General features: G+C 45.4%; 1 protein-coding gene across 14 annotated transcripts in view; it reads left to right on the top strand.

Moving 5' to 3' along the window:
- The window catches only part of LOC134226894 (protein O-mannosyl-transferase Tmtc3-like), a 741,179-nt gene that overhangs the window by 30,212 nt on the left and 693,066 nt on the right, over positions 1–17,901 (top strand). For 12 of the 14 annotated variants that reach the window (XM_062707982.1, XM_062707987.1, XM_062707985.1 and 9 more), the window contains one exon: positions 16,627–17,207. In XM_062707982.1, coding sequence (XP_062563966.1) covers positions 17,022–17,207 — 186 coding nt within the window. In that variant the 5' untranslated portion in view covers positions 16,627–17,021. The remainder of the gene's footprint in view (positions 1–16,626; positions 17,208–17,901) is intronic. The other 2 variants (XM_062707986.1, XM_062707989.1) reach the window with 2 other exon arrangements.

Here is a 17,901-nt window from a genome sequence, read left to right as displayed (position 1 = left end):
AGCACAAATCCATAAATATGCTAAATCTTCACTCTTCACTGAAAAAAAATGCCATAATTCCACCACAATTTCAGGATATTTGGATTTTGAGTTGTTGCCTTGATTTGAGGAGACTTTATCCCTCATTAGGCATCCATATAAAAATTTGTCTAAAAAATTCAAGAAAATATGATTTGTTCTCAAGCGGCTATTTTTCTGTAGATTTTGACAAATGTAATGAAGGGTTTGCTCTAAACAAATATTTATTGAGTAGATATCATCGAATGGTGTTCTTGTCGCCCCAATTTTGAAGATTGCATGCGCTGTCGAATTCTATAGCAAAAATCGTTCATGAATACGCACAGCAAGTCGGAAAATTTGCGTATTTTGGATTAAAAATATTTTAAAAATCAGAGAGCATGGTCCTCATTAGAGGTCGAGCGTTCAATCCCAGGCTCGTTGTACATGAATCTTCATAATTTTTGTATCGTTTTCAACCAAAACAATCCTACGGTTGTTCTTGTCGCACTAAAAATTCCAAAAACATCCGTGGCATTTATGACAAATCAAAGAGTTCTCTGCATCTTTGTTAAGTACACGCTTAAAATCAATAACACAGAGATGTGTTTGCTTCACACAAAACAGAACATCCCCTAGATGAGCGAATGTTACACAGGCACAAAAATGCCTCGTACGGTCGTGATAACGGTTCTTTTCAACATGTAAACGTTTGTACAGATTCCTTGTTTCACCAGGAACCAAATACTGTTGAAAATATTGAAATCCAAGCTTCAATAAAACCACACGAGCTATTTTTGTGGCTGTGTAACTGTCGCTCATCTAGGTGTTGTTCTGCATTAGGTCCGTTTTGTGTGAAGCAAACATATCTCTGTGTTATTGATTTTAAGGGTGTAGCTAATCCAATGATCGTAATTTTCACTCATTCTCACAAGAAGAGAATGCTCATTCACGCAGATTTTCGCCAAGAAATAATTTTCAGGAAAGTGAAACAGGTGTTAAGAGTGATAACCATATTTCGCTCACTGCCAGTGGCGAAAAAATTGGATTTGATTGCAGACTACTCATAGTTTTGAGTTGTCCTGCTTTTTACTGATATTGAGTAAAATTTTTGTGAGGTTAAAAGAGAGAGCAATACAATTTTACTTAGTCACTGAATAGATAAAAGTTAGCGAGTATGATTTTCGTTTCTCTTCTGAGTTCGTTGTAAGAGAAAAGAATGGTGAGTGAAAGATGTTTTCCGCCACAAATTACGAAAAAAAATATTCTCCTTCGACCCAAAATCGCTTGATTTCGTCTCATCGAACTTGCAATTGAAATTGGAAGTCACTATTTGGTCACTTTTTTGCAACTGAAAGTCACTATTTGGTCCCTATTTTCGTCAGCTTCGGTCACTAAAGTCACTATTTTGAGTGGCTTCGGTCGCTACCAGCCCTGTAATTATATCTTCATTATTCTACTTTGGAACGTCTTGAAAAATTAAAAAGAAAACGCAGTAAATTTCAATTATACTATTGGTGTGTTTGAACAGCTGGCAACAATGTCACGATATTTGAACATAAACAGCTAGCATCATGAAAAAATAAAACATAAATATCAACGTAAATCAAAGCTAGTCTGGTGATTTTCGGACACATTTCGTTAGTTTATGTCATAGTTAAACCGTATTGAGTAATCCTGCGTACAACTCAGACTGAAATCGTTCACATTAATGTAATGTTTACGGTAGTCGGATGTTAACAAAACAAGTTGTTATTTTTGTCTGCCTTGTAGATTGGTAGGTGTTTGTAGTCAAGTTTCTCACGACTACTAATCTTAAGGAGAGATCGACTATGATGGTGATATTTGAGGTTATGGCTTTCAGTCTTCTTATGCTCAAAAACGGGTTTTACGTTTTTATCCGACGTCCTCAAATACTAATCTTAAGTTGATGATTTTTATGGTACCACTACAAAGAGATTGGAGTGCCAGCGCAAGTCACCTTAAAAGTGCGGGAAGTAAACAATGATGACGTCTCACATCATTGAGTTGCGTCAAATGAGATTTTCCCAAGATTCTGATTTCGGTGTACTTGCTGTTTATTATTGAAGAGGCACGTCATTGGAAACAAAATCATCTATTTTTCATAGTGCAAATCATAATCGCTTGGCGTCGGTAGCAGCCCAAGTGCTCGACGGAGGAAGACGCTGCGAAAATTTATTCGCATAGATGGAGTATATCGCGTTTTTGCGACAAATCGTTTAGTGGTTGACGTTGGCGTCGTCAGTAGCATTGAAGTGAAGTTTTCTCTATTTTCTGAAGTTTTGTTTTGTTGCTGCTTGTGATTGGAAAGGCGCATTATTGAAAACAAATCGGTTCTTTTCAGAACCATCATTTTGCACAATAGAAGGTTGAGCCGAGACAAATATTTTTCAAAGTGGAATCGATTGATGATAGTAGAAAAGACAAATGGCTAATGTTTGCGTCGCGTCCGTAACAATCAGGTAAAATTTTCTCTCAAGATTCAGATTTTTGTTTTGTTAATGTTAGTAATTGGAAAAACACATTGTTGAAAATTAATCGGTTTTTATTTTTGAGGTCAACATTTTACACAATAGAAGGAAGCGCACGAAAGCGCATCATGAACGAAGATGTTTTGAATACCATGTCATGTTTTTTTCTGTCCGATGCAGATTGAGGACGGTATACGAAGAATTGTTCCATATACCATCTCAGCTGATTTAGGATGGATGTGGATACCATGCAACCCCATACATGTATCATCTTGGCCAAGGTAACTGGAATCGCCGTGCGATGTTTGCTTAACGAGCGTACAAATATTGATGCACCTTTAAATGCAAGGCTGTGAACAAAAGGTCTTCTATTGAACGCTTTCTTTGTCTTAGGCTGGTGATTAGTGCCAATCGTGTGAGTCGTATATTGTGGATTTGGGGTGCACGCGGCATCATCATTCTTGATACCAGTTGTGCAGAGGGAAGCAGGCGCGAAGTCTACCCTTCCCACCTTCCGAGGACATAGGGCGTGGTAAGACCACCTCGAAAGCCGGCAATGCGCTGGCACGATGCCATGGTGTTCTTCTAAAAAAGCCAGTCACGATGTTCGATGCTGCAAGGACACACAGCTAACCTCGAGGGTGCGTCGTGCACTGGCCCCCCTTTGAAGCATTACTTTCTGGTTGTACCGAAGGGACTATGGGCTTGGCGGTAATGGAAACGGTTTAGCGGGTCGGCCTCCTCCCGCCTCCCTCGTTTGCTGTCGGAGGTGGTCCCTAACCCCGCACTTCCTGGACAACCCAGGATGTCTGTTGAGCAGATTCCCCCTCCATTGCTTAGGAAGGGAAAAAAATATTGTGGATCTGCGTTTGATGTGTTGGTCCCTACGTTTGCCACCCTTGGGAAAGTTCGAATATAGAGGACTTGATCGTGTCTGCGCTTTGTCAATCGGACCAGATAGTCACACCGCTACTTTCCTTTTATGATTTGTAGCTTAGTTAGACTGACTGCATGTGGTTGCAGAGTGAAGCCCTATCCTCTGTTTTCTAAATCCGTGATTCTGCTGAATTTATTTGCGAGATATTTATTTGCAACACGTGCCACTCTCCGGTATTACATGCACTTCACTTTTGTCCAACCTTACACCACAGACACTTGCACTTCGTTAGATCAAAGCACTCTGATCGGGCTTTTGTGCGATGTGTTCAATCTGTCTTCGAGCCGCTACCCGAGCAGCATATGTCAGACAAAAATGGTTGCAGTAACTTTATTGTAACTAAATCTGGTCACATATGAGTTGCTGTACCTTATGTGCCACATGTATGCTGCTAGAATAGTGTACGTGCCTTTGTGCGCGATTTTTGAAAGGATCATTAGTGTGCGAAAAAGATTAGAGGCGATATCGTGCGATTGTCTGCATTTATTCTTGACCGGTATGCACTTCGGGAAAATTTGTGTACATTTTGTCGGCAATATCTCAAAAGTTAAAAAAAAAAAACAAGTCCCGAACTCAAGAACATTTTGGATTGCCCAGAATATCTCAAAGCTAGCTTACCATTTCCGTTGACCTCCGGCAAGGTGTAATGGATATAATTGAACGGATATGGAAGCTTCGAGTTTCAAAAAGAGCTTCCTACAATATCCTTTGGCTTCCCGGGAGGTGTAATGGATATAATTGAATGCATATTGAAGCTTTGAGTACTGAAAAACTATTTTCTTGCAGCAGTAGATCTCAAGCCCTGAACTCAAGACTAGTTTGGATAGCCCAGAATATCCCAGAATTACCTTCATTTTTCATTCATTTATTTAGTTTACATCTAAACAGATAACACTGAATCAACAATTTGACGCCACAATACACGGTTCGAGGCCGCATCTCTCCATCCTCGGATACGCCCCACGCTCGCCAAGCCATTTTGCACCTGGTCTGCCCATTTCGCACGCTGCGCTCCACGCCGTCTCGTACCTGCCGGATCGGAAGCAAACACCATCTTTGCAGGGTTGCTGTCCGGCATTCTTGCAACATGTCCTGCCCATCGTACCCTTCCGGCTTTAGCTACCTTCTGGATACTGGGTTCGCCGTAGAGTTGGGCGAGCTCATGGTTCATTCTTCGCCGCCACACACCGTCTTCTTGCACACCGCCAAAGATGGTCCTAAGCACCCGTCTCTCGAATACTCCGAGTGCTTGCAAGTCCTCCTCGAGCATTGTCCATGTTTCATGTCCGTAGAGGACAACCGGTCTTATAAGCGTCTTGTACATGTCACATTTGGTGCGGTGGCGAATCTTTTTCGACCGCAGTTTCTTCTGGAGCCCGACTTCCACAGATGATGCGCGTTCGTATTTCAGACTAACGTTGTTGTCAGCCGTTAGCAAGGATCCGAGGTAGACGAATTCCTCGACCACCTCGAAGGTATCCCCGTCTATCGTAACACTGCTTCCCAGGCGGGCTCTGTCGCGCTCTGTTCCGCCCACAAGCATGTACTTTGTCTTTGACGCATTCACCACCAGTCCAACTTTTGTTGCTTCACGTTTCAGGCGGGTGTACAGTTCTGCCACCTTTGCAAATGTTCGGCCGACAATGTCCATGTCATCCGCGAAGCAAATAAATTGGATCTATTGAAAATCATACCCCGGCTGTTACACCCGGCTCTCCGCATGACACCTTCTAGCGCAATGTTGAACAACAGGCACGAAAGTCCATCACCTTGTCTTAGTCCCCGGCGTGATTCGAACGTACTGGAGTGTTCGCCCGAAATCTTCACACAGTTGTGCACACCATCCACCGTTGCTTTAATAAGTCTGGTAAGCTTCCCAGGGAAGCTGTTCTCGTCCATAATTTCCCATAGCTCCACGCTGTCTATACTGTCGTATGCCGCCTTGAAATCAACGAACAGATGGTGCGTTGGGACCTGGTATTCACGGCATTTTTGAAGGATTTGCCGTACAGTAAAGATCTGGTCCGTTGTCGAGCGGCCGTCAACGAAGCCGCCTTGATAACTTCCCACGAACTCGTTCACTAATGGTGACAGACGACGGAAGATGATCTGGGATATCACTTTGTAGGCGGTATTAAGGATGGTGATCGCTCGAAAGTTCTCACACTCCAGCTTGTCGCCTTTCTTGTAGATGGGGCATATAACCCCTTCCTTCCACTCCTCCGGTAGCTGTTCGGTTTCCCAGATTCTGACTATCAGTTTGTGCAGGCAAGTGGCCAGCTTTTCCGAGGCCATCTTGATGAGCTCAGCTCCGATACCATCCTTACCAGCTGCTTTATTGGTCTTTAGCTGTTGAATGGCATCCTTAACTTCCCTCAAGGTGGGGACTGGTTGGCTTCCATCGTCCGCTGAACTGACGTAGTCATCTCCTCCGCTGCCTTGACTTTCACTGCCTGTACTCTCAGCGTCATTCAGATGTTCCTCGTAGTGCTGCTTCCACCTTTCGATCACCACACGTTCGTCCGTCAAGATGCTCCCATCCTTATCCCGTCACATTTCGGCTCGCGGCACGAAGCCTTTGCGGGATGCGTTGAGCTTCTGATAGAACTTGCGTGTATCTTGGGAACGGCACAGCTGTTCCATCTCCTCGCACTCCGCTTCTTCCAGGCGGCGTTTCTTCTCCTGAAAAAGGCGGCTCTGCTGTCTCCGCTTCCGTCTATAACGTTCCACGTTCTGCCGGGTACCTTGCTGCAGCGCGATCGCCCGCGCTGCGTCCTTCTCCTCCAGAATCTGTCTGCACTCTTCGTCGAACCAATCGTTCCGTCGACTTCGACCCATATACCCGAAGTTGTTCTCCGCTGCGTCGTTAATGGCTGCTTTGACTGTATTCCAGCAGTCCTCAAGAGCCCCTTCGAGCTCATCCTCTTCCGGCAACGCTGCCTCGAGATGCTGCGCGTATGCAGTGGCGACATCAGGTTGCTTCAGGCGCTCTAGGTCGTACCGCGGCGGTCGTCGGTACCGAACATTGTTGATGACGGATAGTTTTGGGCGCAGTTTAACCATCACCAGATAGTGGTCAGAGTCGATGTTAGCGCCACGATATCTCCTGACGTCGATAATGTCGGAGAAGTGCCGTCCATCAATCAAAACGTGGTCGATTTGTGATTCTGTCTGCAGTGGTGATCTCCAGGTGTACCGACACGGGAGGCTGTGTTGGAAGTAGGTGCTGCGAATAACCATATTCTTGGAGGCGGCGAAATCAATTAGTCGTAGGCCGTTTTCGTTCGTCAGCCGGTGAGCGCTGATCTTTCCAATAGTCGGTCTAAACTCCTCCTCTTGGCGAACCTGAGCGTTCAAATCTCCTATGATGATTTTGACATCGTGGCTTGGGCAGCTGTCATACTCACGTTCCAGCTGCGCGTAGAATGCGTCCTTATCATCATCAGTGCTTCCGGAGTGTGGGCTATGAACGTTGATTATGCTGAAGTTGAAGAACCGGCATTTGATCCTCAACCTGCACATTCTTTTCATTGATCGGCCACCACCCGATCACGCGTTTTTGCATATCGCCCATCACTATGAAAGCTGTTCCCAGCTCGTGTGTGTTGCCGTAGCTCTGGTAGATGGTATGATTACCTCTAAACGTTCGCACCATTGATCCCTTCCAACAAACCTCCTGCAGCGCTACTATGCCGAATCCACGGTCCTTGAGCACATCGGCGAGTATGCGTGTGCTCCCGATGAAGTTGAGAGATTTGCAGTTCCACGAATTGAGTTTCCAATCGCTAGTCCCTTTTCGTCGCAGTGGTCTTCGCCGATGGTTCCGGTCCGTACTCTCTTGTTGATTGTTCGTTGCGTGAGTTTTTTTTGGCTGGCTTGCAGGGCCTGACACCAAACCCCCTAAATTTCCGGAGAACCATTCCTCCTTATTTCCGGTGGACCATGGTGCACAGCTCCACTTAGAGTCCCTCGCTGGCACTCGGACGATGATCAGCCGCCCCTGACATGGAGAACAGACGCTGTTGTGAGCCGATCCTGACATGGAGAACAGACGCTCAATAAGATTAGCACCTCCGGAGAGGAGCAAACCCCCCCTTCCCTGTCAGCATACGACCATAGTTCCCACCGGGGTTGGTTACCCGATCTTCCCTAAGGTTGCTCGTATCCCGGCCAACACCGCTTGGAGGTAGGGATAGGAGTTGCTGGGTAAGAGGCTAAGGACCGCGAGATGGGGTCTATTTTATTCCTTCAGGTACGCGAAGTACCAATGGTACGCTTTACCCAGCATTTGCCGTGCCCCCAGAATTACCTTGCCTTGTTTGGATGGCCTAGGTCGTCCAAGGAAGTTAAAAAATAGTTTATTGTACATCACAGTAACTCTATGGATACGTTTGAATAAAAAATTTATTTTGAAACGGTACAATCCGCTGCTAATACACCTTATTTTTTATCCATCTTTCTGTTGGGGTCATATATGACCCGGTGGGCCTGAAAGGGTTAAAAGGGTTAAATAAGTAGTTTCAAAGGGAAATCATAATTTACTTTTCAATCCCGAGCCAAGCCGGGTACATAGAGCTAGTATACGTATAAAAACCAATCTAAGTGCTGGAATTAAATGGGATTGTACAAACTCGTCTTATAACAAGCAAATGAAGTCAATGTTTTTCTGAATCGTTTTGAGATCCCAATGAACTGTACAGAGAATGGAATGGATTTATCTGGAAATTAGTATGGAAAACATTAATTTTTTCATTTTGCTCTTAGCGGTTCCAATTTATCGTCAATCACGTGACTCAGCACGTTAGTGTATAGTCTGAAAGATGCCGAAAAACTTTCCCGAAGAAGGCACGTTGCTGCAGGTCTGCGATTAATTGGGTTGTTTAGTGGAGACAAGATTCTGCACAGCTGTTTGGAGCCCAAGAGGCTCGGAAGCCTCCTTTCAAGAGGCTCGGAAGCCTCCTTTCAAGAGGCTCGGAAGCCTCCTTTCAAGAGGCTCGGAAGCCTCCTTTCAAGAGGCTCGGAAGCCTCCTTTCAAGAGGCTCAGCCTCTTTCAAGAGGCTCAAGCCTCCTTTCAAGAGGCTCGGAAGCCTCCTTTCAAGAGGCTCGGAAGCCTCCTTCAAGAGGCTCAGAAGCCTCCTTTCAAGAGGCCCGGAAGCCTCCTTTCAAGAGGCTCAGAAGCCTCCTTTCAAGAGGCTCGGAAGCCTCCTTTCAAGAGGCTCAGAAGCCTCCTTTCAAGAGCTCAGGCCTCCTTTCAAGAGGCTCAGGAAGCCTCCTTTCAAGAGGCTCAGAAGCCTCCTTTCAAGAGGCTCAGAGCCTCCTTTCAAGAGGCTCAGAAGCCTCCTTTCAAGAGGCTCAGCCTCCTTTCAGGAGGCTCGGAAGCCTCCTTTCAGGAGGCTCGGAAGCCTCCTTTCAGGAGGCTCGGAAGCCTCCTTTCAGGAGGCTCGGAAGCCTCCTTTTATGAAGCCCGGAAGCCTCCTTTCAAGACGCTCGGCAGCCTCCTTTCAAGAGGCCTGGAAGCCTCCTTTCAAGAGGCTCAGAAACCTCCTTTCAAGAGGCCTGAAACCTCCTTTCAAGATGCTCAGAAGCCTCCTTTCAAGAGGCTCAGGAAGCCTCCTTTCAAGAGGCTCAAGCCTCCTTTCAAGAGGCTCAGGCCTCCTTTCAAGAGGCTCAGGCCTCCTTTCAAGAGGCTCGGAAGCCTCCTTTCAAGAGGCTCAGGAAGCCTCCTTTCAAGAGGCTCAGAGCCTCCTTTCAAGAGGCTCAGAGCCTCCTTTCAAGAGGCTCAGAAGCCTCCTTTCAAGAGGCTCAGAGCCTCTTTCAAGAGGCTCTGGAAGCCTCTTTACAAGAGGCTCGGAAGCCTCCTTTCAAGAGGCTCGGAAGCCTCCTTTCAAGAGGCTCGGAAGCCTCCTTTCAAGAGGCTCGGAAGCCTCCCTTCAAGAGGCTGGGAAACCTCCTTTCAAGAGGCTGGGAAGCCACCTTTCAAGAGGGTGGGAAGCCTCCTTTCAAGAGGCTGGGAAGCCTCCTTTCAAGAGGCTGGGACCCAAGCAGCACGCGCAACATCTTTCAAATAGGTGTTTGTTCCTAATAAATTGCATTGAAGACACTGGCAATACACCGAGTCACATTACAGCCACTTTTCAGTTTCAGAAAATCACAATGTTTCATTTCCGTTTAAGTGGCGTCGCAATATTTTACCCATCTGACTTCTTGGGTGGTTTAAAATTCGATGTGTTTCATATCAGAAACAAAACAGATAAGTTGCAGAATTAATAACACTTCGGTTCATTGCTGTTACGACAATGTTTCTGATATGTTGCAAAACACTTTGAGCTCAGCTGAGCATAGTATTTTATTTTTGACAGTCCCCTGCATGTTCCGTATAAGGTACAATGAAGTTACAAATGACTTTGTTGTTTATGGAGTGCACTTGTAGCAGAATCTCCAAATAGAATTGTTGGTGTGATGGTTATAGTAGCAGGTTGCAAATCTCAAGGTCCATAGTTCGATTCCCGGTTGGTTTTTGTGTTTTTATTTTCATTGTAGCCGCAAGATGTTGCAAATAGGCTCCACCTCTTGCGCTTTTTGTGTCACAAAGGAGTTCCAAATACGACGCGTTGTGCATAAGTCATACCTTTAGTAAGTCACACCACAGTTGTTGTTACTCACTGAGAAACAAGAGGTGTTGCTTGGGGAAGCCTCCTTTCAAGAGGCTGGGAAGCCTCCTTTCAAGAGGCTGGGAAGCCTCCTTTCAAGAGGCTGGGAAGCCTCCTTTCAAGAGGCTGGGAAGCCTCCTTTCAAGAGGCTGGGAAGCCTCCTTTCAAGAGGCTGGGAAGCCTCCTTTCAAGAGGCTGGGAAGCCTCCTTCCAAGAGGCTGGGAAGCCTCCTTTCAAAAGGCTCGGAAGCCTCCTTTCAAGAGGCTGGGAAGCCTCCTTTCAAGAGGCTGGGAAGCCTCCTTTCAAGAGGCTGGGAAGCCTCCTTTCAAGAGGCTGGGTAGCCTCCTTTCAAGAGGCTCGGAAGCCTCCTTTCAAGAGGCTCGGAAGCCTCCTTTCAAGAGGCTGGGAAGCCTCCTTTCAAGAGGCTCGGAAGCCCCCTTTCAAGAAGCTCGGAAGCCTCCTTTCAAGAGGCTGGGAAGCCTCCTTTCAAGAGGCTGGGAAGCCTCCTTTCAAGAGGCTGGGAAGCCTCCTTTCAAGATGCTGGGAAGCCTCCTTTCAAGAGGCTGGGAAGCCTCCTTTCAAAAGGCTCGGAAGCCTCCTTTCAAGAGGCTGGGAAGCCTCCTTTCAAGAGGCTGGGAAGCCTCCTTTCAAGAGGCTGGGAAGCCTCCTTTCAAGAGGCTGGGAAGCCTCCTTTCAAGAGGCTGGGAAGCCTCCTTTCAAGAGGCTCGGAAGCCTCCTTTCAAGAGGCTGGGAAGCCTCCTTTCAAGAGGCTGGGAAGCCACCTTTCAAGAGGCTGGGAAGCCTCCTTTCAAGAGGCTGGGAAGCCTCCTTTCAAGAGGCTGGGAAGCCTCCTTTCAAGAGGCTGGGAAGCCTCCTTTCAAGAGGCTGGGAAGCCTCCTTTCAAGAGGCTCGGAAGCTTCCTTTCAAGAGGCTGGGAATTCTCCTTACAAGAGGCTGGGAAACCTCCCTTCAAGAGGCTCGGAAGCCTCCTTTCAAGAGGCTGGGAATTCTCCTTACAAGAGGCTGGAAGCCTCCTTTCAAGAGGCTTGGAAGCCTCCTTTCAAGAGGCTGCAGCCTCCTTTCAAGAGGCTCAGGAAGCCTCCTTTCAAGAGGCCAGCCTCCTTTCAAGAGGCTCAGGAAGCCCCTTTCAAGAGGCTCAGGCCTCCTTTCAAGAGGCCAGCCTCCTTTCAAGAGACTCAGGAAGCCTCCTTTCAAGAGGCTCAGGCCTCTTCAAGAGGCTCAGAAGCCTCCTTTCAAGAGGCCCGGGAGCCTCCTTTCAAGAGGCTCAGGGCCTCCTTCAAGAGGCTCAGAAGCCTCCTTTCAAAGGCTCAGGCCTCCTTTCAAGAGGCTCGAAGCCTCCTTTCAAGAGGCTCAGGCCTCCTTTCAAGAGGCTCAGGAAGCCTCCTTTCAAGAGGCTCAGGCCTCCTTTCAAGAGGCTCAGAAGCCTCCTTTCAAGAGGCTCAGGAAGCCTCCTTTCAAGAGGCTCAGGAAGCCTCCTTTCAAGAGGCTCAGAGCCTCCTTTCAAGAGGCTCAGGAAGCCTCCTTTCAAGAGGCTCAGGCCTCCTTCAAGAGGCTCAGGCCTCCTTTCAAGAGGCCTGGAAGCCTCCTTTCAAGAGGCTCAGGCCTCCTTTCAAGAGGCTCAGGAAGCCTCCTTTCAAGAGGCTCAGGCTTCCTTTCAAGAGGCTCAGAGCCTCCTTTCAAGAGGTTCAGAGCCTCCTTTCAGGAGGTTCGGAAGCCTCCTTGCAAGAGGCTCGGAAGCCTCCTTGCAAGAGGCTCAGGAAGCCTCCTTTCAAGAGCTCTGGAAGCCTCCTTTCAAGAGGCTCAGCCTCCTTTCAAGAGGCTCAGAGCCTCCTTTCAAGAGGCTCAGGAAGCCTCCTTTCAAGAGGCTCAGGCCTCCTTTCAAGAGGCTCTGGAAGCCTCCTTTCAAGAGGCTCAGGCCTCCTTTCAAGAGGCTCAGGAAGCCTCCCTTCAAGAGGCTCGGAAGCCTCCTTTCAAGAGGCTCAGAAGCCTCCTTTCAAGAGGCTCAGAAGCCTCCTTTCAAGAGGCTCGGAAGCCTCCTTTCAAGAGGCTCGGAAGCCTCCTTTCAAGAGGCCCGGAAGCCTCCTTTCAAGAGGCTCGGAAGCCTCCTTCAAGAGGCTCAGAAGCCTCCTTTCAAGAGGCTCAGAAGCCTCCTTTCAAGAGGCTCAGGAAGCCTCCTTTCAAGAGGCCTGGAAGCCTCCTTTCAAGAAGCTCAGAAGCCTCCTTTCAAGAGGCTCAGGAAGCCTCCTTTCAAGAGGCTCTGGCCTCCTTTCAAGAGGCTCAGGAAGCCTCCTTTCAAGAGGCTCAGGCCTCCTTTCAAGAGGCCCGGAAGCCTCCTTTCAAGAGGCTCAGAAGCCTCCTTTCAAGAGGCTCGGAAGCCTCCCTTTCAAGAGGCTCAGAAGCCTCCTTTCAAGAGGCTCAGAGCCTCCTTTCAAGAGGCTCAGGAAGCCTCCTTTCAAGAGGCTCGGAAGCCTCCTTTCAAGAGGCTCAGAAGCCTCCTTTCAAGAGGCTCGGAAGCCTCCTTTCAAGAGGCCTCAGAAGCCTCCTTTCAAGAGGCCTGGAAGCCTCCTTTCAAGAGGCTCGGAAGCCTCCTTCAAGAGGCCTCAGAAGCCTCCTTCAAGAGGCCTGGAAGCCTCCTTTCAAGAGGCTCAGAGCCTCCTTTCAAGAGGCTCAGAAGCCTCCTTTCAAGAGGCTCAGAAGCCTCCTTTCAAGAGGCTCGGAAGCCTCCTTTCAAGAGGCTCGGAAGCCTCCTTTCAAGAGGCTCGGAAGCCTCCTTTCAAGAGGCTCGGAAGCCTCCTTTCAAGAGGCTCGGAAGCCTCCTTTCAAGAGGCTCGGAAGCCTCTTTTCAAGAGGAAGGAAGCCTCCATTCAAGAGGCTCGGAAGCCCCCTTTCAAGAGGCTCGGAAGCCTTCTTTCAAGAGGCTCGGAAGCCTCCTTTCAAGAGGGCTTTGGAAAAACCATTGATTTGAAAAATTGACCATGACGCCCCACTCTAACTTCTCTAACTACTTCTGATTTTAACCGAATTTGGAACACACATTCTTAATCTTTAGGTGAAGATTCCAAAGGGGGTGGGTGGGTCATTGGAAAAGTTGGGAGCAGTGCTCCTATGAAAATGAGAAAATCAGTGTAACTTCCAACCCCCAGCAGGACCGATTTCTACCAAATTTGGAATATTTTTATTTCAGAGAATGGGCTCTCGAGCTATGGAATCAAAAGTTATGGCCAAAATACAATTTCTATTTAAAAAAAAATCGCTGCAAAATTTTTACCCAAGTTTTTTTAGTTTATCTAATACATGAAAAGGGCACGGTTATTACTCTTAATTGTATTTCTTCAGTATTTTTTTTTTCGTTCTTATCTAATTTAAACCCAATGCAACTTTGCACATGTTACAACAGAATAAACAATGAGAATTATTGTCAAAAATTTTATATTTTGTTTCAGGTCTCTCTCAGACGGTAATTATGAAAATTATGAAAATATTAGAAACCTCAAAAAGTGCCTGCATTAATTAAAAGCTCCGTTTGTTTTTTAACTAGAGAAAATTATACCGGAATGAAATAGAATCAATTCCAAGAAATAGCATCGAAGTTCCAAATACCCAATGTATATCCAACTACTACAATGTGCTTATAATATTTTCAATTTCACTGAACCAGCTACTTTAGCAGTGAAAAATGTCATTTATTCTATCTTATAAGTACGTTGATACCGTACTGTCTTAAAAAAGCCGCTCAATCATACTATTCAGAACTTAACAAAACAACTTAGGTCGCTACTTGCATATTAATTGCGACCAAAGCCACTGCCATAAATATTAACACTGAATCCAACGATCTCATCAAGCTTTCCAGGTAAAAATCCTTGGTAATTCGCCGGAATTTCACTCACCAAATCCCACCTTCGTCATCATCGTCATCGTCACACGACCGCTGCTGCTCCGACGTTTGTCATCGCCACCGTCGCTTGCCGGTCGTAAGTCTTATAATCCCCGAAACTGACTGCTCCATTTCGCCTGTCTGTCCCCCGATGAACACCTGTGCTCCGGCGGTGGTTATCCGGTAATTCCGCCGGGACAGGGCACGTGAATTAGGTGGATCAGTAAACGAGGATTTGGACGTGCAGTCAAAATTAATTTCCTCACGTCACCATATTCAGCGGGATGGCAGGGATCAGTGGCAGTGTTTTTCTTTTTACGATTCGCTTCGGAGACACTTAGCCACAGTTTCATCACTTCCCTCTGCTTTTGGGGAAATGTCTTTACCTGAGAGCGCTATGGCAGCAAAATATTGCCGCATGAAAAGTTCAAAAGTTCGTCAACGGAAGCCCTGAATGGTACTGGCTGGGTGCGATGCCATGCGATGTTACGTGAGTACGATGGGATCGGCCAAGAAGGATGGTTGTTAGTGAATATACGGAAGCTCCGAAGTGCTTCGGCGATGCCAAAGATGTTGATTACCGACAACGTTATTATCATCATCAGCATCAGAGGCAGCGTAGCATCCGCCACGCCGCCGGTACGCTCAGTTGCTTTTCCACCACCTTACGGCATCAGAGATAGTGTGTGCGCTTGGAATATAGTCAGCTTCTTCCGCTCTCGCCTCGTCAGGTGGGAAAAGTTTTAGTTTATTAGTTATATTTTGCATCAACCACGGAGAAAGCCTTCTGTCGGAATATGCGAAGACCGGGCGAATGCTTGTTTATTAAGTGATCAACATCAGCAGCCGTGGCATGCATGATGAGGAATTTTCTTGGGAGATGGATTCTATATACCAAGTGTTTGCAGAAAAAGCATATTATATCACTAATAACCTATGAAGATGATAAAAAGGAATCCTTGGAACGACGAATATGCATAAAATTCACTCAGTGCTACGGCGTTTTTCAACTCAAATGTATTTTTAATATGATGACTAATTCACCGTGCTAGCACCGTAGACATTTGATTCATTCTCTAAAAATGCGAAGTGCTTACTTTAAAAAAATAGAAGTAAGGAAAAACACATTGGAAATGCTTTCCAGACAGAATGATTCATTTAATAGATTTGATTATAATTTGGAACAAGTTTTGAAAGCATCGTTTCGAAATCTAATGAAATATCTAATGATAGTTAGCTATGAGTTTCTTTGAAATGGTAATTTTTTTTCCCATGTAGTATTATGATTGAAACTATCGTATTCCAAGTTTGGCGAAGACATAGCTTCCCCCAAAATTCAAAATTTAAACTTAATGTACTTTAACAAGTTTCTCCGAAACGAGCAATTAATCAAGACAACTTGGCAGTTTTATTACTTTAAATCAAACAAAATTAACGATTTGACTTTCCGTTCAACTTCAAACGCTCAGTGCACGGCAAAGTTCGCCCACTACAATTACTTCCAAGTCTAAATCAACAACACTCAACAAACACCTAAACAAACCACCAGCTCGCAAAATGTTTCCTCTCCATTCTACACCGCTGCATTGTGAAGGTAACTGAAGGATCGGAACATTCGCACTAGCGAAATAAAAAATTGTGTACGAGAGCAGAGAAAACAAACCATTTTAAACTTTTTGTAATGCTAGAAACAATACCGTCCATTTGTTCCTTGCTACCCACCACCCATCATCATGAGCGCGCGAATTTAGGGAACCCCACCACCGCGCCCCGTCTCGATTTCGCCGAATACATTTCCACTGTTGGTGGTGTGTTTACTGTTCTGGTATTAAGTGCGCTATATGTTTGCTTATCCGCTGTTGCCATATTATTGTTGATAGGAAGCTCTGCTACGTACGCCACATCTCTGGCTCTGGTCAGCCACCATTATTGGAAACAGAGCGGAACATGAGTGGGAAGGAAAAGTTTTCCGATTCCAAATCGCCGATAATGATGATACAACAAATGTGCTCTCTCCCGTTCTGTTATCTGCCGGTGGTTGCTGGCAGTTGTGTTGACAATGTCAAAGTGCATCTACTGAATAGACTTCTGTTGGGAGGTCAATTTCGGTTGGATTACGATTGAAGGGAAAATTGCATGGATTGAACTCAACAATGTTGGGATTATTGGAGAAGTTGGATGGATTCTGAAATTAAATCCGGATACCTACATATTTGAATTTATTAGAAAATATATGGATTTTCAATTAGATTTGATATTGAGATTGGATTTGGATTTAGGTTTGAAATAGATTTGAATTTGTAGTAATAGTTGAAATTGGATTTAGATTTAGATTTAATTTTTGTAATTAAGGTCAATTTTTTGGAATTAAATTGAGATTTGTTTTTAATTATTCGTTCTTTTTTTAACTAAGTAACTCAAAATATAAATCTTCTATTATTCAATGAAATCAAATATTGGTATTATTCTCTAGTACAAACATTTTTTTCCCGAACCATGATCTTAGATTATATTCTCGAAATCGGATGAAATGGAACTCGGGGCCATTCCCATCCAGCGCAAGCGAAAAGTGTTGAGGCACGATTTAAATATTTAATGCATTATAAAACCTAATCCGATTTGTGTTTCTTCTCCTTTTCTCTGCTTCCCCAGATAAAACAACATCGGAGGCGCGTCGGCATACGCAAAGAAAGAGATCTCGTTCCGGCGTCGGTCGGTCGGGTTTAGGGAGTGCGGCATACATCCCGATGTCAAGTTATGAGCTTAATTCAATTTTCCGGTCCCCACGACAGAAGGTCCCTTTCGCATTACCCTTTTTCACGCCGGAACTTCGAAACGGCGCTGCCGCAGAGCCCTTGAAAGGAGGAAATTCGTTTTTGGCGGTACAGTTTGGCGCATTATTAGTATTAGAAAAAGAAGTTTATTCTAGGCTAAATTTAGTATACAAATGATCGTTGCGTCGGTATTTAGGGTGTGAGAAAATTAAGAAGATAGATATATATGTTGGTTGACAAAATATAAGCAAAGAAGTATACAAAAAAATCGAAATGTCGTCTCATCACTTGTATGGGGCGTTAATTGCGCTCACCTGCGTTCTGTGCTACCACAACAGTCTCAACTGTGGCTTCGTGTTCGACGACATCAGTGCAATCAAGGAAAACCGGGACCTGAGGCCGCACTCGTCCATCAAGAATGTGTTCCTGAACGATTTCTGGGGAACGCCGATGCACAAGGTAAGTGGTGAACATATCGTTTACGATTGTACTGTATTTCAAAAATTTTAATTTGTGTAAACGAATCCACACGCAAAAAAAAGCGTTCCCGAATTCCAGAACGTTCCAGAAAACGTGACTTTGTTCCCGAATCCTTGGTTGTTGTTCACGAAAAAATACACCGGAACTTTTTGTTCACGAATTCATGAACGCTTTTTTTGCGTGCACATGTCTCAATGGAAACCAAAACACCCACCTTGTTTTTAGGTGTGTCCACAAAACCATAAGTGCCAAAATTAACCTTTTTGTACATTTAGAGGTCTCCGCACATTGTCAGCCCGAGGTCCTTTTCTGGATAAATCAGGCACTGGGGGTGGTGTAGGATGCACTCTTCGAATTACTACACCCAACCGGCGGTTGTCAGATTTTCTAACAATTCTGTATAAGAATCTACCAACACCTGTATAAGAACTGGGCATATACGAAATTGCTAGATTCTTATACAAGTATTGTATAAGAATCTAACAATTTTGTAAGCTTTTCTTACAATATTTGTTTGATAGCTTACATTTTATGTATAAGAATCTAACAATTTCGCATATGCCCTGTTCTCATACAGGTTTTGGTAGATTCTTATACAGAATTGTTAGAAAATCTAACAACCGCCGGTTGGGTGATAATTTATGCTGTACGTCAGTACTGAAAGGACAATTTA

This window comes from Armigeres subalbatus, chromosome 3 (assembly GCF_024139115.2).
Source record: "Armigeres subalbatus isolate Guangzhou_Male chromosome 3, GZ_Asu_2, whole genome shotgun sequence".
In the NCBI taxonomy this organism is placed as follows: Eukaryota; Metazoa; Arthropoda; class Insecta; order Diptera; family Culicidae; genus Armigeres; species Armigeres subalbatus.
The sequence above is the reverse complement of the archived record's forward strand: the minus strand, read 5'-3'. Positions and strand labels throughout refer to the sequence as shown.